Here is a 14,943-nt window from a genome sequence, read left to right as displayed (position 1 = left end):
CTCGCCGCTCGCTGCCCACAAGTGCTGCAGCGATGTCTATTTCTGTAGCTGGGGTATTTATAGCATGTCTCCAGACTTCTAATTTCCCAGCCCTTGAAGACATAACGGTTTGTTTTCAACTGAAAATACAGGGGTATCTGTCCAAGAGCAGTTGCAGCGTATGCAGGCAGCTGCAGGGAGCTGGGCCAGGGAGAAGGGCTGGTGCAGAGCGTGGCAGGGTACACCCGGGGCTCACCACGTTGGCACTTCTACTGTAGCGTTTTTGAGTCCCTTCTCCCTTGGTTTCTGAAAGCCACCTCTTACACACTGCCCTGAGCAGGCGTGATTTTGGGGCTGGGAATCTTGCTTTTCCGGGTAGGCTGTGCAGCTCATGGTGCTGGGGTATTTCAACACCCCCTTTTTGACCAGGAGTGAGATTTGGTGAAATTGGGGAGGGGGGGGCGGCGGTGTGTGGGTGTGTGTGTGGTGTGCAGCGAGGGCTGACACAGAGAGGCAGCTGCCATCCTGCAGCTTTTCCCTTGCCCAGCCAGGGCACATCCCTGCCCTGCTGCTGGGAGATGGCCCAGAGCAGCAGCCTCCCCAGCCTGGCTCCTGCCAAAGACCAAACTCACCTGTGTTAAGGCCAAGTGGCCATCCCCCTGTGTGGCACCAGGTTATCATGAGCATCACCACATCTCCCAGTGGGCTGCACCTGCACCGAGATGCTTGCCACTAGCAAAGAGCTTGTCAAAAAGGCTACTGATATGCTCAGCTTTCAGCCCGCATATGCAACCCCCCTTCCCCTGACTGATTTTATTGGACGTGTTCCCTTTTCCCCCTGTCCCCCTTATGCATTTCTCCCACACATCCTCCGGGAAGGCTAGTTTAGAGCAAAAAGTTTGGCATCGATGTCTCCCTCCCAGAGGTTTGCTGCAGCATCATTCCTGCAGTGTCTCTTGCTCCTGGAGATGATGCTCCTCTGAGCAGCAGGAGTGCCGGGTGCTTGTGAGCAGGGCCATGTTTTGGGTGGCCGAGGGGCAGTCCCAGCACCTCTCCCCTGGCCAGGCACCTGTTGTGGCAATGCCTTGGTGGCCATGTGAAAATCTAACAGGACAGGTGAGCCAGCGTGGCCAGGCAGAGCTGGGATGGTTCCAGTTCCCAGGGGCCTCTCCTCACATCTCCACGTCAGCCATCAACCACTGGCGGTTCTGCTCCTTTCTTCTGGCATTGCCCCAAATTTCTGTGGTGACCAGGCAGGTTTTGGGCTGACTTTGCTGAGTTGGCAGCAAGGTAAGAAGTGTGCAAGCATAGATTTAATGTGACAGGAGTGCTGTTGAAATTGTTTCTGGTCATGTGGCTGGTGCTGCTCCTGTTGGTGCTGGGGGATTAGGCCACCCAAGCAGTATCCCCTCGCCCTGCCTGTCCTCCACTGCATTGGAGCAGAGAATCCCCGTTCATCCCCACTGCCACACGTGTTTCCTGGGCCCTTACATGGTGCGTTAAACCACTGCATGCCCCTGTGGGCCAAAGAGCTGGGCTCCCCAAGTGCAGAGCTCTCCAGGGGGGATGCAGCCATGCACCCATCCCCTTGCAAGCTTCCATCCTCTCCTGCTAAGTGCCTCTGGCCACCTGGTCCAGCTCAGCACCTCTGCAGGGAAACTTGGAGAAGCAAATTTGCTGGGGCACAGAGGTGGGACAGGATGCTCACCGGCTTCTTGCCTGCAGGAGGGCAGATTTTGCTTCCTGGTCTGGCAGGGAGTTCCCCACTGGCTTTTCGCCTGCATGAGCACCTCTTGGGTCAGCGGTGAGGTGGGGCTGATGGAGCTGCTGGGGCCGCCCGGTTCCTGGGCTGGCAAAGCAGACTTTCCTGTTTCGGCCGTGTGGTGCAGCCACTGTCCCTGGTGCACCAGCAGCGCCGCATCCAGCGGGGTCCTGTCTCACTTCACAGCATGCTCCTGCCATGTGCGGCAGCTGAGCCTGAAGCCTACACAGCGGGGAAGGGACGCTGAGGCTGGGAAGGACACTCGTGGGTAAGTCTGGTTTCAGGGGCCTACTCAGTGCAGGATGAGAAACAGGGCTCCCCCAACCCCTTTTCCAGGACCAGGGATGCTCGATGCTCCGTTCAGAGCCTACTGAGACTGTGCTGCCTCTCCCAGACCACAGCAGGGCTTTCCCCATCATCCCCAAACCAGCAGCTCAGGTCACCCTGCAGGGCTGAAATGATTTTTTTTTTTAAATCAGGGCCAATGCCAAACTAATATGACATAGCCCATGAGGGTCTGGCAGGGAAAAAATGCTGAGACACCTAATTCTGTGCTGGGTGGGTGCCTGCTCACCCGCGCTGTCATGTTCACCTGCTGCCACAGCCCAAAGCTACGGCCTGGCACCTCCTAAATATCACAGGCACGTCACTGGCCACTGATTTCCGCGTGTGGGGCAGGAGAAACCGATCACTAAAGCTGCTGGTGGTGAGGTGGCAAGCAGAGATGAGGAGTCTGACAGCACAGATGTCCCAGGTGGCCCTGGGCAAGTCACTTAACCTGCACCTCATTTGCCCCGTGATGATGCCGCAGGGATGACAGCAATTCTCCTGTCCCTCCAGCCCTATGCTCACAGGTGGCAAATCCTACTGTTGGAAAAATTAAAGCCTCTTGCTGGCTCAGCAGAGAGAAGCACTGAGGTGGTTCCTCCCCAGGAGGTTCCCTGTGCAGGGAGCCACGGCCCTGTGGGGTGGGCAGAACGTGGGCAGAGCGCAGGCAGAGCGAGGTGGCGTTGGCTGCTTGAGCAGGGACCCGCTGGGACACGGCGCAGGTGGTGGGGCAGCCAAGGCAAACAGGCACGTACCTGCCAGGCTTGGGCACAGCGGGTGCTGCCAGCGCCGAGGTGGCTGCAGACCCGCTTGCCATGCAGCCTGGCTCCTGGAGTGCCGCTCCCGCTGCCGCTCCTCACCCGAGAGGAGGCAAAGAAGGAAGTTTTGGCTATGAGGAAGCGTTCATGCTACAATAAGAGCCTTGCTACAGGGTGAGCAGTAGTGAAAAATCATTCTGCTTTAAATTTGAAGCCTTCCCTTAAGCTGCGTCAGTGTTGCTGTGTGCACAGGTCGGGATTACGCAGTTTCCGAGCTGGCGTGACCCCAGTCCGGTGGCACCACTGCCACTTGCAACGTGGGCACCAGTCCCGCTGCAAGCCCAGGAGCAAACCCTCCCACTCCTCAGCCCTGTGACAGGGGGGAAATAGCCCCAAAAGGGTGTTACCTAACCGTGGGGCTTGTCTAGGGCTGAGCAAACCCTTCAGCTCATGCTGCCTGGCCAGGGAGGAACCAGCACAAAACAGATCTTGTTGTTGTTTTTTTTTTTCCCTCTACAGCCAGGTGATTCCTTTTAAGAAAAGGAACCAAAGGAAAACCCTAAGCCATCCCCTGCTCCCTCCCCTTTCCGAAGGCAGGCATGCAGGGATATAAAGGGGAAGGCTGTAGGGCGTGCTGGCTCTGAGCCTTCCCTGCCTGCGGCTTCCTCCCGCTCCATTTCACACCTCACTGCCAATGTGGCCAAGCCCTAAATGCTTACGCTGAGGTCTATGTTTTAATTGTGTTTGCTCTCATTAGAGCCCTGGGCCAACGGCAGCACACGCACTTCTGGAAAGGAAATCCCCACCCAGTTAATTTTGCTTGTGTCCGCAGGTCACCCCAGCTTAGCCATGGCGGTGGCAGCCAGGCAAGGCAGGGCAACAGCCTCCCCACTCACTAGTAGCCCCGTGGCCACCACCACGGCTCGGCCAGGCTTCCTGGGTGGCTGGCTTAGCCGAATCCCATGTAAGTACGGCAGCACTTGCCCTGCTCTCTCAGGCAGTGTTATCTGGTGTGTCCAGGACTCTGAGGCTGTGTATGCTCTTCTCCCTCCCTCCAACACCCTTTCTGCTGCAGGTCCATGGGGTGGGGATGCTGCAGGGTGGCACCACACCGCATCCTTGTGAAGTGCTAAGGCTTGGACAACAGGCCCAAGGCAGAGCTGACCTATAGATGAATTAGTATTATAACTTAGTATTGTACTAAGTTATAACAACCTACTTATGCTGATGTAAAAAGTGCTAAAGCATTGAAATACTGAAGCCTGAACAACAGGCCCCAAGCTGAAGCTTAAGGATTTAGCGCTTAAGAATATGGTGTAGTTGGGAACTGTCAGTGCTAGGGGTGAACGGTTGGACTAGATGATCTTCAAGGTCCTTTCCAAACTAGATGATTCTGTGATTCTGTGAAGCTGCTTAGTATGTAATTGTTAACAAAGCATGTAAGCTCGCTAGTGAAAGATGCGGCTTAGAATATAATCAGTAGTGAGGACAAAATGCTGAAAGAATGTATCCAACTTCCCTTGTTTAGCCTTGTTCAAGGCTGAGGAGAACCCACGTATTTGGCCTTGTTAGGAACTCCTTTGGTCTTCCCCTGAGAGCCCTGGCTAGGCTTTGGGTGGAATCCAACAGGAGAAAGAAACCAGAAATTTTCCGCTCCAAACAAAGGTGCCAGCTATTCTGGCCTGTCGATCTCTGGTATACAAGGCTGGACCCACTCACAGAGACTTTGGAAGCCTCTCCTATGGGTGGACCCACTTGCCGGGACAGGCTCTCCAAACCCTCGCTGTAACCGGGGCTGCCCAGCAGATCTGGGTGATGGTAACGTATGCAAGTGGTGATGGATCTTTCTTAATCACTATTCTCTTTCTCAGGTAGTAATGATTTGATGCATTACCCTGTATTTTCCTATTTGTTGCTTTAGGTGCATTATTCTGCCTTTTCTTATTGCATGTTTTACTCTGTTATATTATTTAGTTATCACTAGTAAAATACGCCTACTCTTTTCACTCTGGTGTCCGGGTTTAATTGATATCCTTAATCAGCAAAACACCTTGATGTCCACTTGGGGAATGGTCTCCAGCTGCAGCCTCCCTGCATGGGGCCTGTCCAGGATTATAGGGGCAATTCTGAAAGTACAACTCCTTAATGCTGAGGTTTAAATGCACTCTATATTTTTTTGCTTGATTTTAACTCTTCTGTCCATCCACGCTCCCCAAACGTCGCACCAGTACCCAAATGGGCGCTCATCACCATAGCTGTGGCAGTGGTGGTTCTCCTTCTCCTCTTCCTCATCTGCATCATCAGGTGCTGCTGTCGCAAGAAGAAGCCCAAGAAGAAGGAGAGAGTCAGCTTGCAGACCGTTGGGAACTCCACCATGGCCAACCTCGTGCGTCCTGCTTTCCCCTCTCCCCCACCTCCCTCCTCCCTGAGCGGTTTGTAGCCGTGCTGCCTGGTCCCCGGGGTGGTGGAAGCACGGCATGGCCGCGGATGTGGTTGAGCACATCCTGAGGGTAGTGCTGCTCTCTGCCACAGGTCCAGCCCGAGATGGAGGACCTGGAGCGGGCCACGGAGCAAATAGGCCGAGGAAAGCTGCAGTACTCCCTGGAGTACAATTTCCGTGCACAGGAGGTAGGGATGCTCGTGTCTGCAGCACAGCAGGGAAAAGGCTTTGCTCTTGCATGGTCCCTATTTGCTGCCCACTGAGGTGGACCATGATAGCACTGAGGGATCTGGTGGAGTTGAGAACGGTCAGTGTGAGGTTAATTGTTGGACTAGGTCATCTTCAAGGTCTTTTCCAACTTAGATGATTCTGTGATTCTGTAATAACCTCCTGCACCTCTCCCCCGGCCCACAGCCTGCCGGCTCTCGCAGCAGTGAGGAGTGGAGGTGGCCTCCCTGCTGCACTCACTTCCCACCAAGCCCCTGGTCACCTGTCCCCATCCTCCTCCACCTGGTGACCTTGTGCATCGCTCCTTTTAAGCTGAAAGTCGGCGTGAAGCAGGCAGCTGAGCTGAAGGCCATGGACAGCGGAGGCACATCCGATCCGTACGTGATTGTCTACCTCACGTCCGATATGAAGAAGCGATATGAGACTAAGGTTTACCGCAAGACCCTGAACCCTGTCTTCAATGAGTACTTCACTTTTCAGGTAGGAAACTATAGCTAATGATGGCTTTTTGGTCCCACCAAGAACACTGCATGGGCACTGCTCACTGGGCAAAAACCTCTCCAGGCAGGGAGATGCCTTTGCAACCAGGATGGGGAAGCATCAGAAAGACCCATTATTGCACCTGCTGCCCTGTCCTGTGGTGCAGGGCTGCCACTGAAGAGTGAGGCTGGGCTTTTGTGTCCTCCCTTGCAGGTACCCCAGGCAGAGGTGCCTGACTCCACACTGGTGATGCAGATCTTCGACTTCAACCGCTTTGCCAAGCATGACATCATCGGCGAGGTCCGGCTGCCCCTGGCCACCGTCAACCTACAGCATGTCATCGAGCAGTGGAGCGACCTGGTGGCAGCCAGGAAAGTGAAGGTTGGTCCTGGTGGGTGGGAAACTCTGTTGGGAGAGATGTGCTGTTGCTATGTTTGCCACCCCCCCAAGAAGCAAGCCCTTAGGGGCAAGCATGAGTGTGGGGGAGACACAGGAAACCTGGGGCCAGCCTGATGCTCCAGCCCCAGGTGAGCTGGCTCCTCTGCCCGGTGCTCATTGCTGGCATCTCACCATCAGGAAGAGCAGCTGGGTGAGATCTGCTTCTCACTGCGCTACGTCCCCAGCACCAGCAAGCTGACAGTGCTCATCCTGGAAGCCAAGAAGCTGAAGCGGATGGACTCCCATGGGCTCTCAGGTCAGCAGGGGCTGCTCATGTCTAAATATCCCTACTCCTGCCCGGGCCTTAATGATGGCACCAAGAGCTCCAAAGCCTTGAAAGCTCTTGGTGCCAAGACCTGCTTCCAGCTGCCACCACCATACCCAGCCCTCAGGCAACTTCAGCTTTCCTTTGGGTAGAGCTGGAGGTGTCTCCCAGGAGGAGCTGTCATGGCTGGGCAGTACCTGGAACTTGTGGCAGGAGAGAGGAGGAGATGAGCTCTGGGTGGCTGGCAAGGGGAAGAGGTGTGGATGCTCACCATGAGGAGTGACAAGTGGGATGCTGTGCTCTGCTTGGGAATGGCCCATGGAAGCTGTTTCCTGACTCAGCTCCTCAGTCAAAGATTGTCACTTGTACCAGCTGTGTCCTCTCTCTCCCCAGATCCTTTTGTCAAGGTGCATCTCATCCTGAACAGGAAGAAATGGAAGAAGAAGAAGACAAGTGTGAAGAAAAACACCTTAAGCCCTTACTTCAATGAGGCGTTTGTTTTTGAGGTGCCTTTCAATCAGATCCAGGTGGGTTTCCCTGCAGTGCTCAGGGCTGAGGGGGTCCCCTCTGCGGCGAGACCCCTCCCACTGACCCTCTTTCTTGTGTCCCCCCTCAGAATGTGGACGTGGTCATCTCCGTCTGGGATCATGACAAAGTGACCAAGAACGAGCCCATTGGCAAACTGTTCCTGGGCTGCCGAGCCACGGGCAAACAGCTGCGGCACTGGTCTGACATGCTGTCCAACCCCCGCCGGCCCCTGGCCCAGTGGCACAGCCTGCAACCCCCAGATGTGGTTGACAAAGCCCTGGGCCTGAAGTCTCACCTCAAGCTGCCCCTGCCCCACAGATAGTGGGGGGTCTCCTCCTCCACCCAAGGGGCAGAACGGAGGGCTTGTGGGTGGGGGAGAGGCTTCTGCTCAGCACCATCTAGGTGTGTCGGTCCCAGCTCAGCGTCAGCAAAGAGGGGACTGGGGGCCTTTTCTGGCCAAGAGATGATCTGGCTGCTGGTGCTGCTCATGCCCTGTGTAATGCCCAAAGCGGGGCAGCTCGGCACCCCGGGGCAAGGCTGGATGTGGAGCAGAGAATTCTACAGTGGAAGGCATACGCACAGGAGCCGGCTCATCCCAGTCACTCGTGGGCCAAGGGTGCAAATATACAGAGCTTCAAGCTCATGCAAAAACTCTGAGTGCGTTGATATCTTTAAAGCAGAGGATTAACATCCTGGTGATCTGGGGTGCGGAGTTTCTCTGGTTGTGAATAACTCAACAAGAGGTGAGTTCTTGGGAAGGCTTTTTGTGTATATTTGAAGGCCTTTAAACAAGACCAAGATCCTGAAGCATCCTAAGAGGCTTGAGAGGAGAGAAAAGAGACAGGCTGACAAGGAAGGTGTTGGAGATACAGGACTACGTCTTTAGTGCCTCTGCGATAAACATGCTCTGTGTCCTGGCTAGTGGCTAAATGAGACAGCAAAATCAGCCACTGGTTGTCCACATGGCATCACTCTTAGCCCATTCCTAGACCATGCTGACTTGTGCACCCCAAAATGTGACTCAGGGTATGGGATTTACCAGAGACCATCCCCATGGATCATGCAGGTGAGGATGCACAGTGTCGGATCCTTCCATCCCGCATGGTCCTAGAGTGACTGCACAGCAAGGTTTGTACCGCCAGCACCTGAAGGTGCTGTCAGGGTGGAGGAGTTGAGGCTCTCACTTCCATGCCATGATCACACCACACCGATGAAGGCTGGGTCACAGCCCTCACATCACTTATGGGCAGGTTTCATGTTAATCTGGGAGGGTTTTGTGGTCACATGTCCTGCCCTGCCCTGCTTCATGAGGCCTTGGGGTGGGGACTACATAAGTAAAGATCCCTCCTAGAAGGATGAGGGCATCGGAGAGGTGCTGTCATCCCTACCCATCCTTGAGTGTGCCGCAGTTTGGGATAGCTTGGGAGCAGCTCCTCTGAGCCATCTGCAGGAGGAAGCTCACTGCATTGGGCTGGAAGAGGGAATCATGTTTGCTTCAAATTACTTCTGCTACAAAGCAACCATACCATACAGAAGATTTGGGCTCATATTATGGAATTTTGGTCCAAAAGACAAAAGTAATTTTCACCATGGGGAGCTGCAAGCACAATGCTAATAGCTATTGCCTGGGCTCTGGAGAGGAGAGAGCCTGGCACATTAATGAAGAGCCATTAATATTGAAAGGCAGTTAATCTGCAATTACCCGGAGCTCCACAGAGCGACCATCCGAGAGTTAAGCAAACATGGTGAAGCTGAGGAAGATTATGAAAACTCTCGGTAGAGATTAATGACTAGACAAGAGCTTAACCATAAAAAGCTGCTGTGTCTGCTTCTTGATAAATATTCTCCTTCTTTGCTGCGGCCATAAGGAGGGAAGAAATGACAGGGTGGTTTTGAGATGGCTGTAACAAGTGGAGTGTGGCTTCTGATGGGGAAACAGCATCTGCTGCCGGCTGCTAATGAGATGGAGGAGGAAATCAGTCACCGGAGAAAGACATGTAAAGGGATGCTTTAAAGCCTCAACCTCCAGTCTCAGCCTTAAATCAAGCTGGTACAGTAATTTAGGGCCATTCAGGACCCAGAAGGGCTTTTGGAGGTGTTGGGAACAGGCATTTCTTATTTGTGTGTGTGTGTGTGTGTGTGTGTGTGTGTGTGCGTGCGTGTGCTTTTTCCAGCACCCTTTTTTGAAGTCATGGCCTTGAGTTTCACTGCATAATTTACAAGGCCAGGCATAAAAGCATGTGGATATTAGTCCCAAAATGGATGTGGTTGAAGAAGGTGCAGGGACATCCCCTCCTTGAGAAACATTACCCCCAATACCAGTGCCTGCCACTCCTCTCACCAGCTTTGGCCCTGCTCAGAGACTGAGTTGCTGGTGCGGTCGTGGGTGAGCAGAGCTGCTGAGGGAAGCCTGTGGTGATTTTAGGGGGGAAGGCAGGGAAGCTGGGAGTGAGCACCCTGCCGGCCTGGCTCTGGACAGCCTGGGGTGAGACTTGGTGCAGTAAAACTCAGCAAACTGATTTGTTTGCTCAAGAGGGAGCGGCAAGCTGGTGGTGATGATCTCCACCCAGCCTCAGTTTTTAATGCACCACTGAGGTTGCTTTCTTCCTCTGTCATTGCTTTTCCTTCTCAACCTGCCTTGTGCTCTTACAACAAGGCTTTGGGTGCTCTCCATCCCTGGCAGGATCCTCTTAGTATCTGCTGGCAGCTGCTTGAAGCAGGGCTGATGGAGCGAGGCTTTGTTTCGTGGCTTATTTCACTCAAAGTGAACACAGCTTGCTTAGGAGTCCGTTCACAGGGAGGCAGACAGCCCTGTCTCACGCGCAGAATCACAGAATCAGCTAGGTTGGAAAGGACCTTGAAGATCAACTAGTCCAACTGTTAATGCAAGCATCTGCTTTGCACCTCCCCGTGCCCTTGGCAAGGGTAGTTGTCCCTCATCCACCAAGGCCAGATGTCTGAGCATCTTCTGCCTGACCAATGCTCCTCGTGTACTCAGAGGGCCTGGAGCAGGAGGATTGTCTGGCGGAAGATGCAACAAGAAGAGAGGTTAAAGGAGGGGGAAAGCATCTCCTCCTCAGCTTGTGTCTGTGCTGGATTCCCGTGTCTACATCTAGAGGGCAGGGCAGGTACGTGCTCAGAGCTGTGTCTCTCTGTAATCTGCTCTGTGGCCCCGGGTAGAGCCTCACCAGCCAAGATTTCTTCTTCTGGAGATGGAGTGCATATGCAGGAGGGAGAGAAAGCTGTGATGCTGTGGTGCAAGCCCGTTCTCATGACCACAGAGCCAGCCGGCAGCCGTGTGGCGATGCTGGGGGTGTCCAGGTGGCTTTTTCCAGAAGGCAGGAGCCAGCCCTTGCCTCACACTGTACCACAGGTGTAAAGGGGGTTTTGCTGGTGGGTTAAGGGGGACAAAAGTAGATATCCAAAGCCAGTCTGCATGGTGCAAGGTGCCTAGGTGGTGGCTGGGGAGTTTGTTCTTCTGCTTCATGCAAGGGACAGTCCCTCTACATTTAATTAGCAGCTTTGAAGGTCAGTGACAAGGCAAAAAGTGGGTCTTGGGCCAGGCAGAGGTCTGTTAAAGGAGACAAGGAGTACTGAAAATTGAAGTGTTTGCTATTAAGATTTATAATCTCAATTATTTACATCCAGATCCAAGACTTCTGACCTCCATAAGTCCCTCCCAAAGCAAATTATTTCCTCATACAGTGATTTTTATGGTATTTGTCCATGTACTTCAGGAAATCACACCGGAGAACTGCACTAGGAGAAGGCTCAGGCTTATATGTACTTGCCACCAGTTGTCTGCCGTGAGACAAAAATGATTACGGGCTGTCATCGTTCAGCCTGGGTATGGGCTGGCTGTCCTCCAGCCACAGATTTTTTGGCTAGTCTTACAGTTTTTGAGAGCTGGAGAGTATCTAAGCTCTTCTCACCAGGAGCAAGCGTGCCCGTTTTATAAAGATTCGTTAGCTAGAATCATTATGTCTTGTAATTTTATGGGCAAAATGTGTATTTTGTCATGCATGGGTTTCTTTATTAAAAGCTCTAGCTCCTGGATTTGTGGGGTATTATGCAGGTTTGCAGCTTTTTTTTTTTTTTTTTTTTTAAGCACATTTTTAATCCTTTGTGGCTGCAGGTCAGGGGCAGGGTGGGGTGAAAATATATGAGGATGCTTCCCAACTCAAAACCCAGAGGTGAACAGAGAGGATGGCTGGCTTTTGTTCAAGGCTCTTGCAAAGAAGCAGGGGAACTGGCAGCTGCCTGGCCATGCCATGAGCCGGGGATTCACTGTGGGAGGCTGGGGGTGTGTGACGGCAGGGGCAGACCCCCTTGGCCTCTACCCCTCATCTGGAGCCGAGGAGGGGAGGTGAGGTGGTGTGGGTTGCAGCCAGGCTCCCCCCCTGGAGCCCTGTTGTGTGCTGCTCACTCTCAGGGGGCCTGGGGCCACGCTTCCCCCCAGAATGACATCTTCCAGGCTCCCAGCTTGCTGTCCTGGGGACGGCTGCTCGGGGGAGATGGGGAGCAGCTGCTGGCCCCCTGACACCTGCTGGCCCCGGCAGCCTGCCCTCGCCTACACTAAAGCACTGCGGTGGTAGGGACAAACCTTGCTGAAGGGTCCGGCATGACACAGAGACGGCTGCTGTCAGCCAAGTGGCCTCTGAGAAATCCATGGGAAAAAGGGGATGCTGGGAATGGGTGCTGGGAGAGACCCCACTTCGGGCACCGATGGGAAAGGGGTGGAGGGGAGATTTCATGCCTGGGGATTGGGGTCTCCAGGGGGGACCACAGGAGGGAGGGGATGGGGGCTTTGTGCTGAAGGCAGGAGCAGGGGTGGGGGGAGAAGAGAGTGGGAGGGAGGCTGTGTGATGGTGTGCTGCTGCCTTTCGGGGTGTCTGCTTCCTCCTCTGCCCTGGCTGAGTATGCTGTGGATGTGATTTTCATTCTCTCAGACAGAGGCAAGGAGCTCTGCCCCTATCTCTACTCTTTTCTCTATTCCCTTTTCCCTACCCTTTTCCCCTTCTTTCCTTTTCCCTCCTCTCTGGCCCTTTTCCCTGCCCCAACTGTTGCTGGTGCTTGTGCATCTGGGACTGTTCCTGCTGCAGACTGTCCTTGCTTTGCTTCTGCATCAGTCTGGTGACACGGAGGTATTTTTTAGGACCACTTTACATCCCGGTGCACCTTTCACTGACATGGGTGGAAGGGAGAGAGAGAGGTTTCCCTCGTGGGGGCAGCACCCTCCTGCCCCAAACAGCCTGGTCTGAGGAACAGGACTGATAACAGCTGTGTGGAGATGCTCCCTGATGGCTCCTTCCATATGAACATTGTGGGCAGACCTAAAAAACCTAAACCTCCTATTTCTCCATATTTCAAGTCTTGGCAGGATAGAGTCAGGGAAGAAGCAGCACAAGGGCTTTATAGCTTTTGTTCTGTGGGGCAAAAAATGCTCCCCAAAGATCAGTGTTACGGGTGAGTGGGTACCCATCAGTGATGACCTGTTGCTTGTCAACAACATGGGGATTTCTCAACCAGCCTTGCTAACTTCACACAGAGGTGATGAAACCCCTGTGAATACTTACTGCGGTTCAGTTTGAGCAGAAACAAGCACAAAGTCAATTCGGAATCGGAGTTCAACTGAGCTGAAATGAGGCCTTGACCTGAAAAAAACCCGAACCCATATCTTATTTTAAGTCCTGTGAGCAGTGTCTGAAAAGATGGTAGGTTTGCAAACAAGTGTTTCATCACCTTGCTCATAAATACGGACATTGCAGATGACCCTGTCTGAGCCAGTTATCTAGGGGCAACAAGTTCTCTGTGGAAAATGGGCCCTTCCAGTCGTGAATCAGTCATCGTTCACTTAGAAGGAGAAAAATTGCACCCTTGGAAGAGCCAGTGAAGGAGGTGGCTGGCTCAGGTGAAGACTTCTGTCCAGTTGGCATCTGGGTTTGCCCTGGAGGGAGAGGATTTTCCTCTTAATTTATGTGAAAGTCAGAGCAGTTCAGACATAGGAGCCTGAATTTTGGCACGAATGGTGCCACTTAGGACAGCCCAGTTAAAACACTTGGCCTTGATGTTATAAAAAGCTGGTGGGGAACTTTACTCTGGATGTAACAAAGGGTATGTTCACATCTGCAAAGGCCTCCTCTGAAGGTCTCTCTGCTTTGGTTACACTCACCCCACACCACCCCTGACTTCCGAGCATGTGCTAAATTCAGGTCTTGCTCCATAGGGGAAATTCACGTCTCGGATAACCCCTGAATAAAGCAGCATTGGAGATGTTCTTGAAAGATACTCGGTGGGGTTGGGGGTTGAGCTTTCCTGGCTCAGACCACTCCTAGTCTGAGCTCATCCCCTTCCTTCCCAGGACTGACTGTGAAGCACCTCCAGAAGCCTGTCTCCTTGCAGCTATCTTCTCCCATGCCTCTCTCTGTGTTGTCCAGGTAGGTGAGGCTGCTGAAGGTCTTTGCAGCTGCCAGCTTTTATATAAAATGTGGTGTCTGGGGTCACACAGCACTTGTGAAAAGCCAGTGACATTGAAATGGATAATTTCTGGAGAACCGTTCCCGATGCATAGCCACTGGTTTGTAGGGCAGTTGCTTACCTTGAGGAGAGAAGAGCTTTGTGATTTATCACTCTTTTTCTTGAGCTCTACAGCCACCTTTTTTTTTTTTTTTTTTAATACATGTTCTCACTGCTGCTTTGTTTTGATGCAGAGAGCCTGAAAGACCTTTTGAGAGCAGAGATGTGTTGCAGCCATACTCATATGAGTACACAGAAATCTCAGCCTGTCCTCCAGACATGTTGCGGGTCATGTCCTGGTCTTTAGCAGGCTTTGAAGACACGCAGATACATGGAGGATTGTGATCAGGTGTCGGGTCACTGTGGTAATAGTATCCAGGGGAGGCTTGGTGGGAATGCCAAAGGGATCACCTCCTGGACACATTAGCTGCTGGAGGCCTGGACATGGATCAACGTTGGGCAGAGGTCTTGGCTTTCCAGAGGGCCTGTCAGCTCAGCCTGGGGCCATGGAGAAAGGGCCACAGTGTGGTAGAGTCTGAAGCACCTTCTGGTCCAAGTGTCCTGTGTGGAAGAGAGAGAAGCTCCTGTGAGGAGTGAGGTGTGTGCCCGGGGCTGAGCTGGGAACCAAGCAGTCTTCACACTGGCTATGAACACAGCCTCTCCATCGCTGGAAACTGAAGGCCCCAGGCTCTGCCATGGTCAAAAAGGGCTTCATCCAGAGGGTTTTCTGCTCTTTGTCCTCTCCCTGCAGCTGCTCTTCACCCCTCTGTTTTCAGTTTGAAACACTGTCCTTCCTCCTGGCTTCAGCTTGCAATGAGTTGCAAACCCCTCCAGCAGCCCGCACCAAAGACAGTCCCTCTGGAGTGGCAGGGATCATTAAAAAGCCTTGTTTCTCTTCAAGGACAGTGTTTATATCAAAAGCACCTGCATATGAGTACTTGTGTGTGTCCTTAGGGAGTTGTTCTGTTCCTACAGGCTCTCGTCCAAGCTTGGTGATGAATAGAAGAGCAGCACATGAAGAGAAGGGTGGGGATGGATGCACTGGTCACTCTGCTTAGTGCCATCAGCAAAAGGGGACCAGCAAGCCAGCACTCCAGGACTGGCAGAGCAGCCTGCAGGTCCAGGTGAGCCTTTGTGGTGTGTTTGTGCCTGTCTGTGATGGTTTGACTTTGGCTAAACACCAGGTATCCACCAAGTCACTCTATCACTTCCCCCCCCCCCC

The 14,943-nt window shown here is 53.2% G+C and overlaps 1 protein-coding gene across 1 annotated transcript; it reads left to right on the top strand.

Annotated features, from left to right (window-relative positions):
- The first annotated feature begins 1,798 nt into the window (after positions 1-1,798).
- SYT8 (synaptotagmin 8) lies at positions 1,799-7,827 on the top strand. The gene is made up of 9 exons (XM_026850438.1): positions 1,799-2,009; positions 3,659-3,790; positions 5,055-5,212; positions 5,359-5,454; positions 5,807-5,974; positions 6,188-6,355; positions 6,551-6,668; positions 7,071-7,204; positions 7,294-7,827. The coding sequence occupies exons 2-9, from the start codon at positions 3,676-3,678 to the stop codon at positions 7,525-7,527; spliced, it is 1,191 nt and encodes a 396-aa protein (XP_026706239.1). The 5' UTR covers positions 1,799-2,009; positions 3,659-3,675; the 3' UTR covers positions 7,528-7,827.
- Positions 7,828-14,943: the final 7,116 nt, after the last annotated feature.

Source organism: Athene cunicularia (genome assembly GCF_003259725.1).
Source record: "Athene cunicularia isolate RWA chromosome 5 unlocalized genomic scaffold, athCun1 chr5_part2, whole genome shotgun sequence".
In the NCBI taxonomy this organism is placed as follows: Eukaryota; Metazoa; Chordata; class Aves; order Strigiformes; family Strigidae; genus Athene; species Athene cunicularia.
The sequence above is the reverse complement of the archived record's forward strand: the minus strand, read 5'-3'. Positions and strand labels throughout refer to the sequence as shown.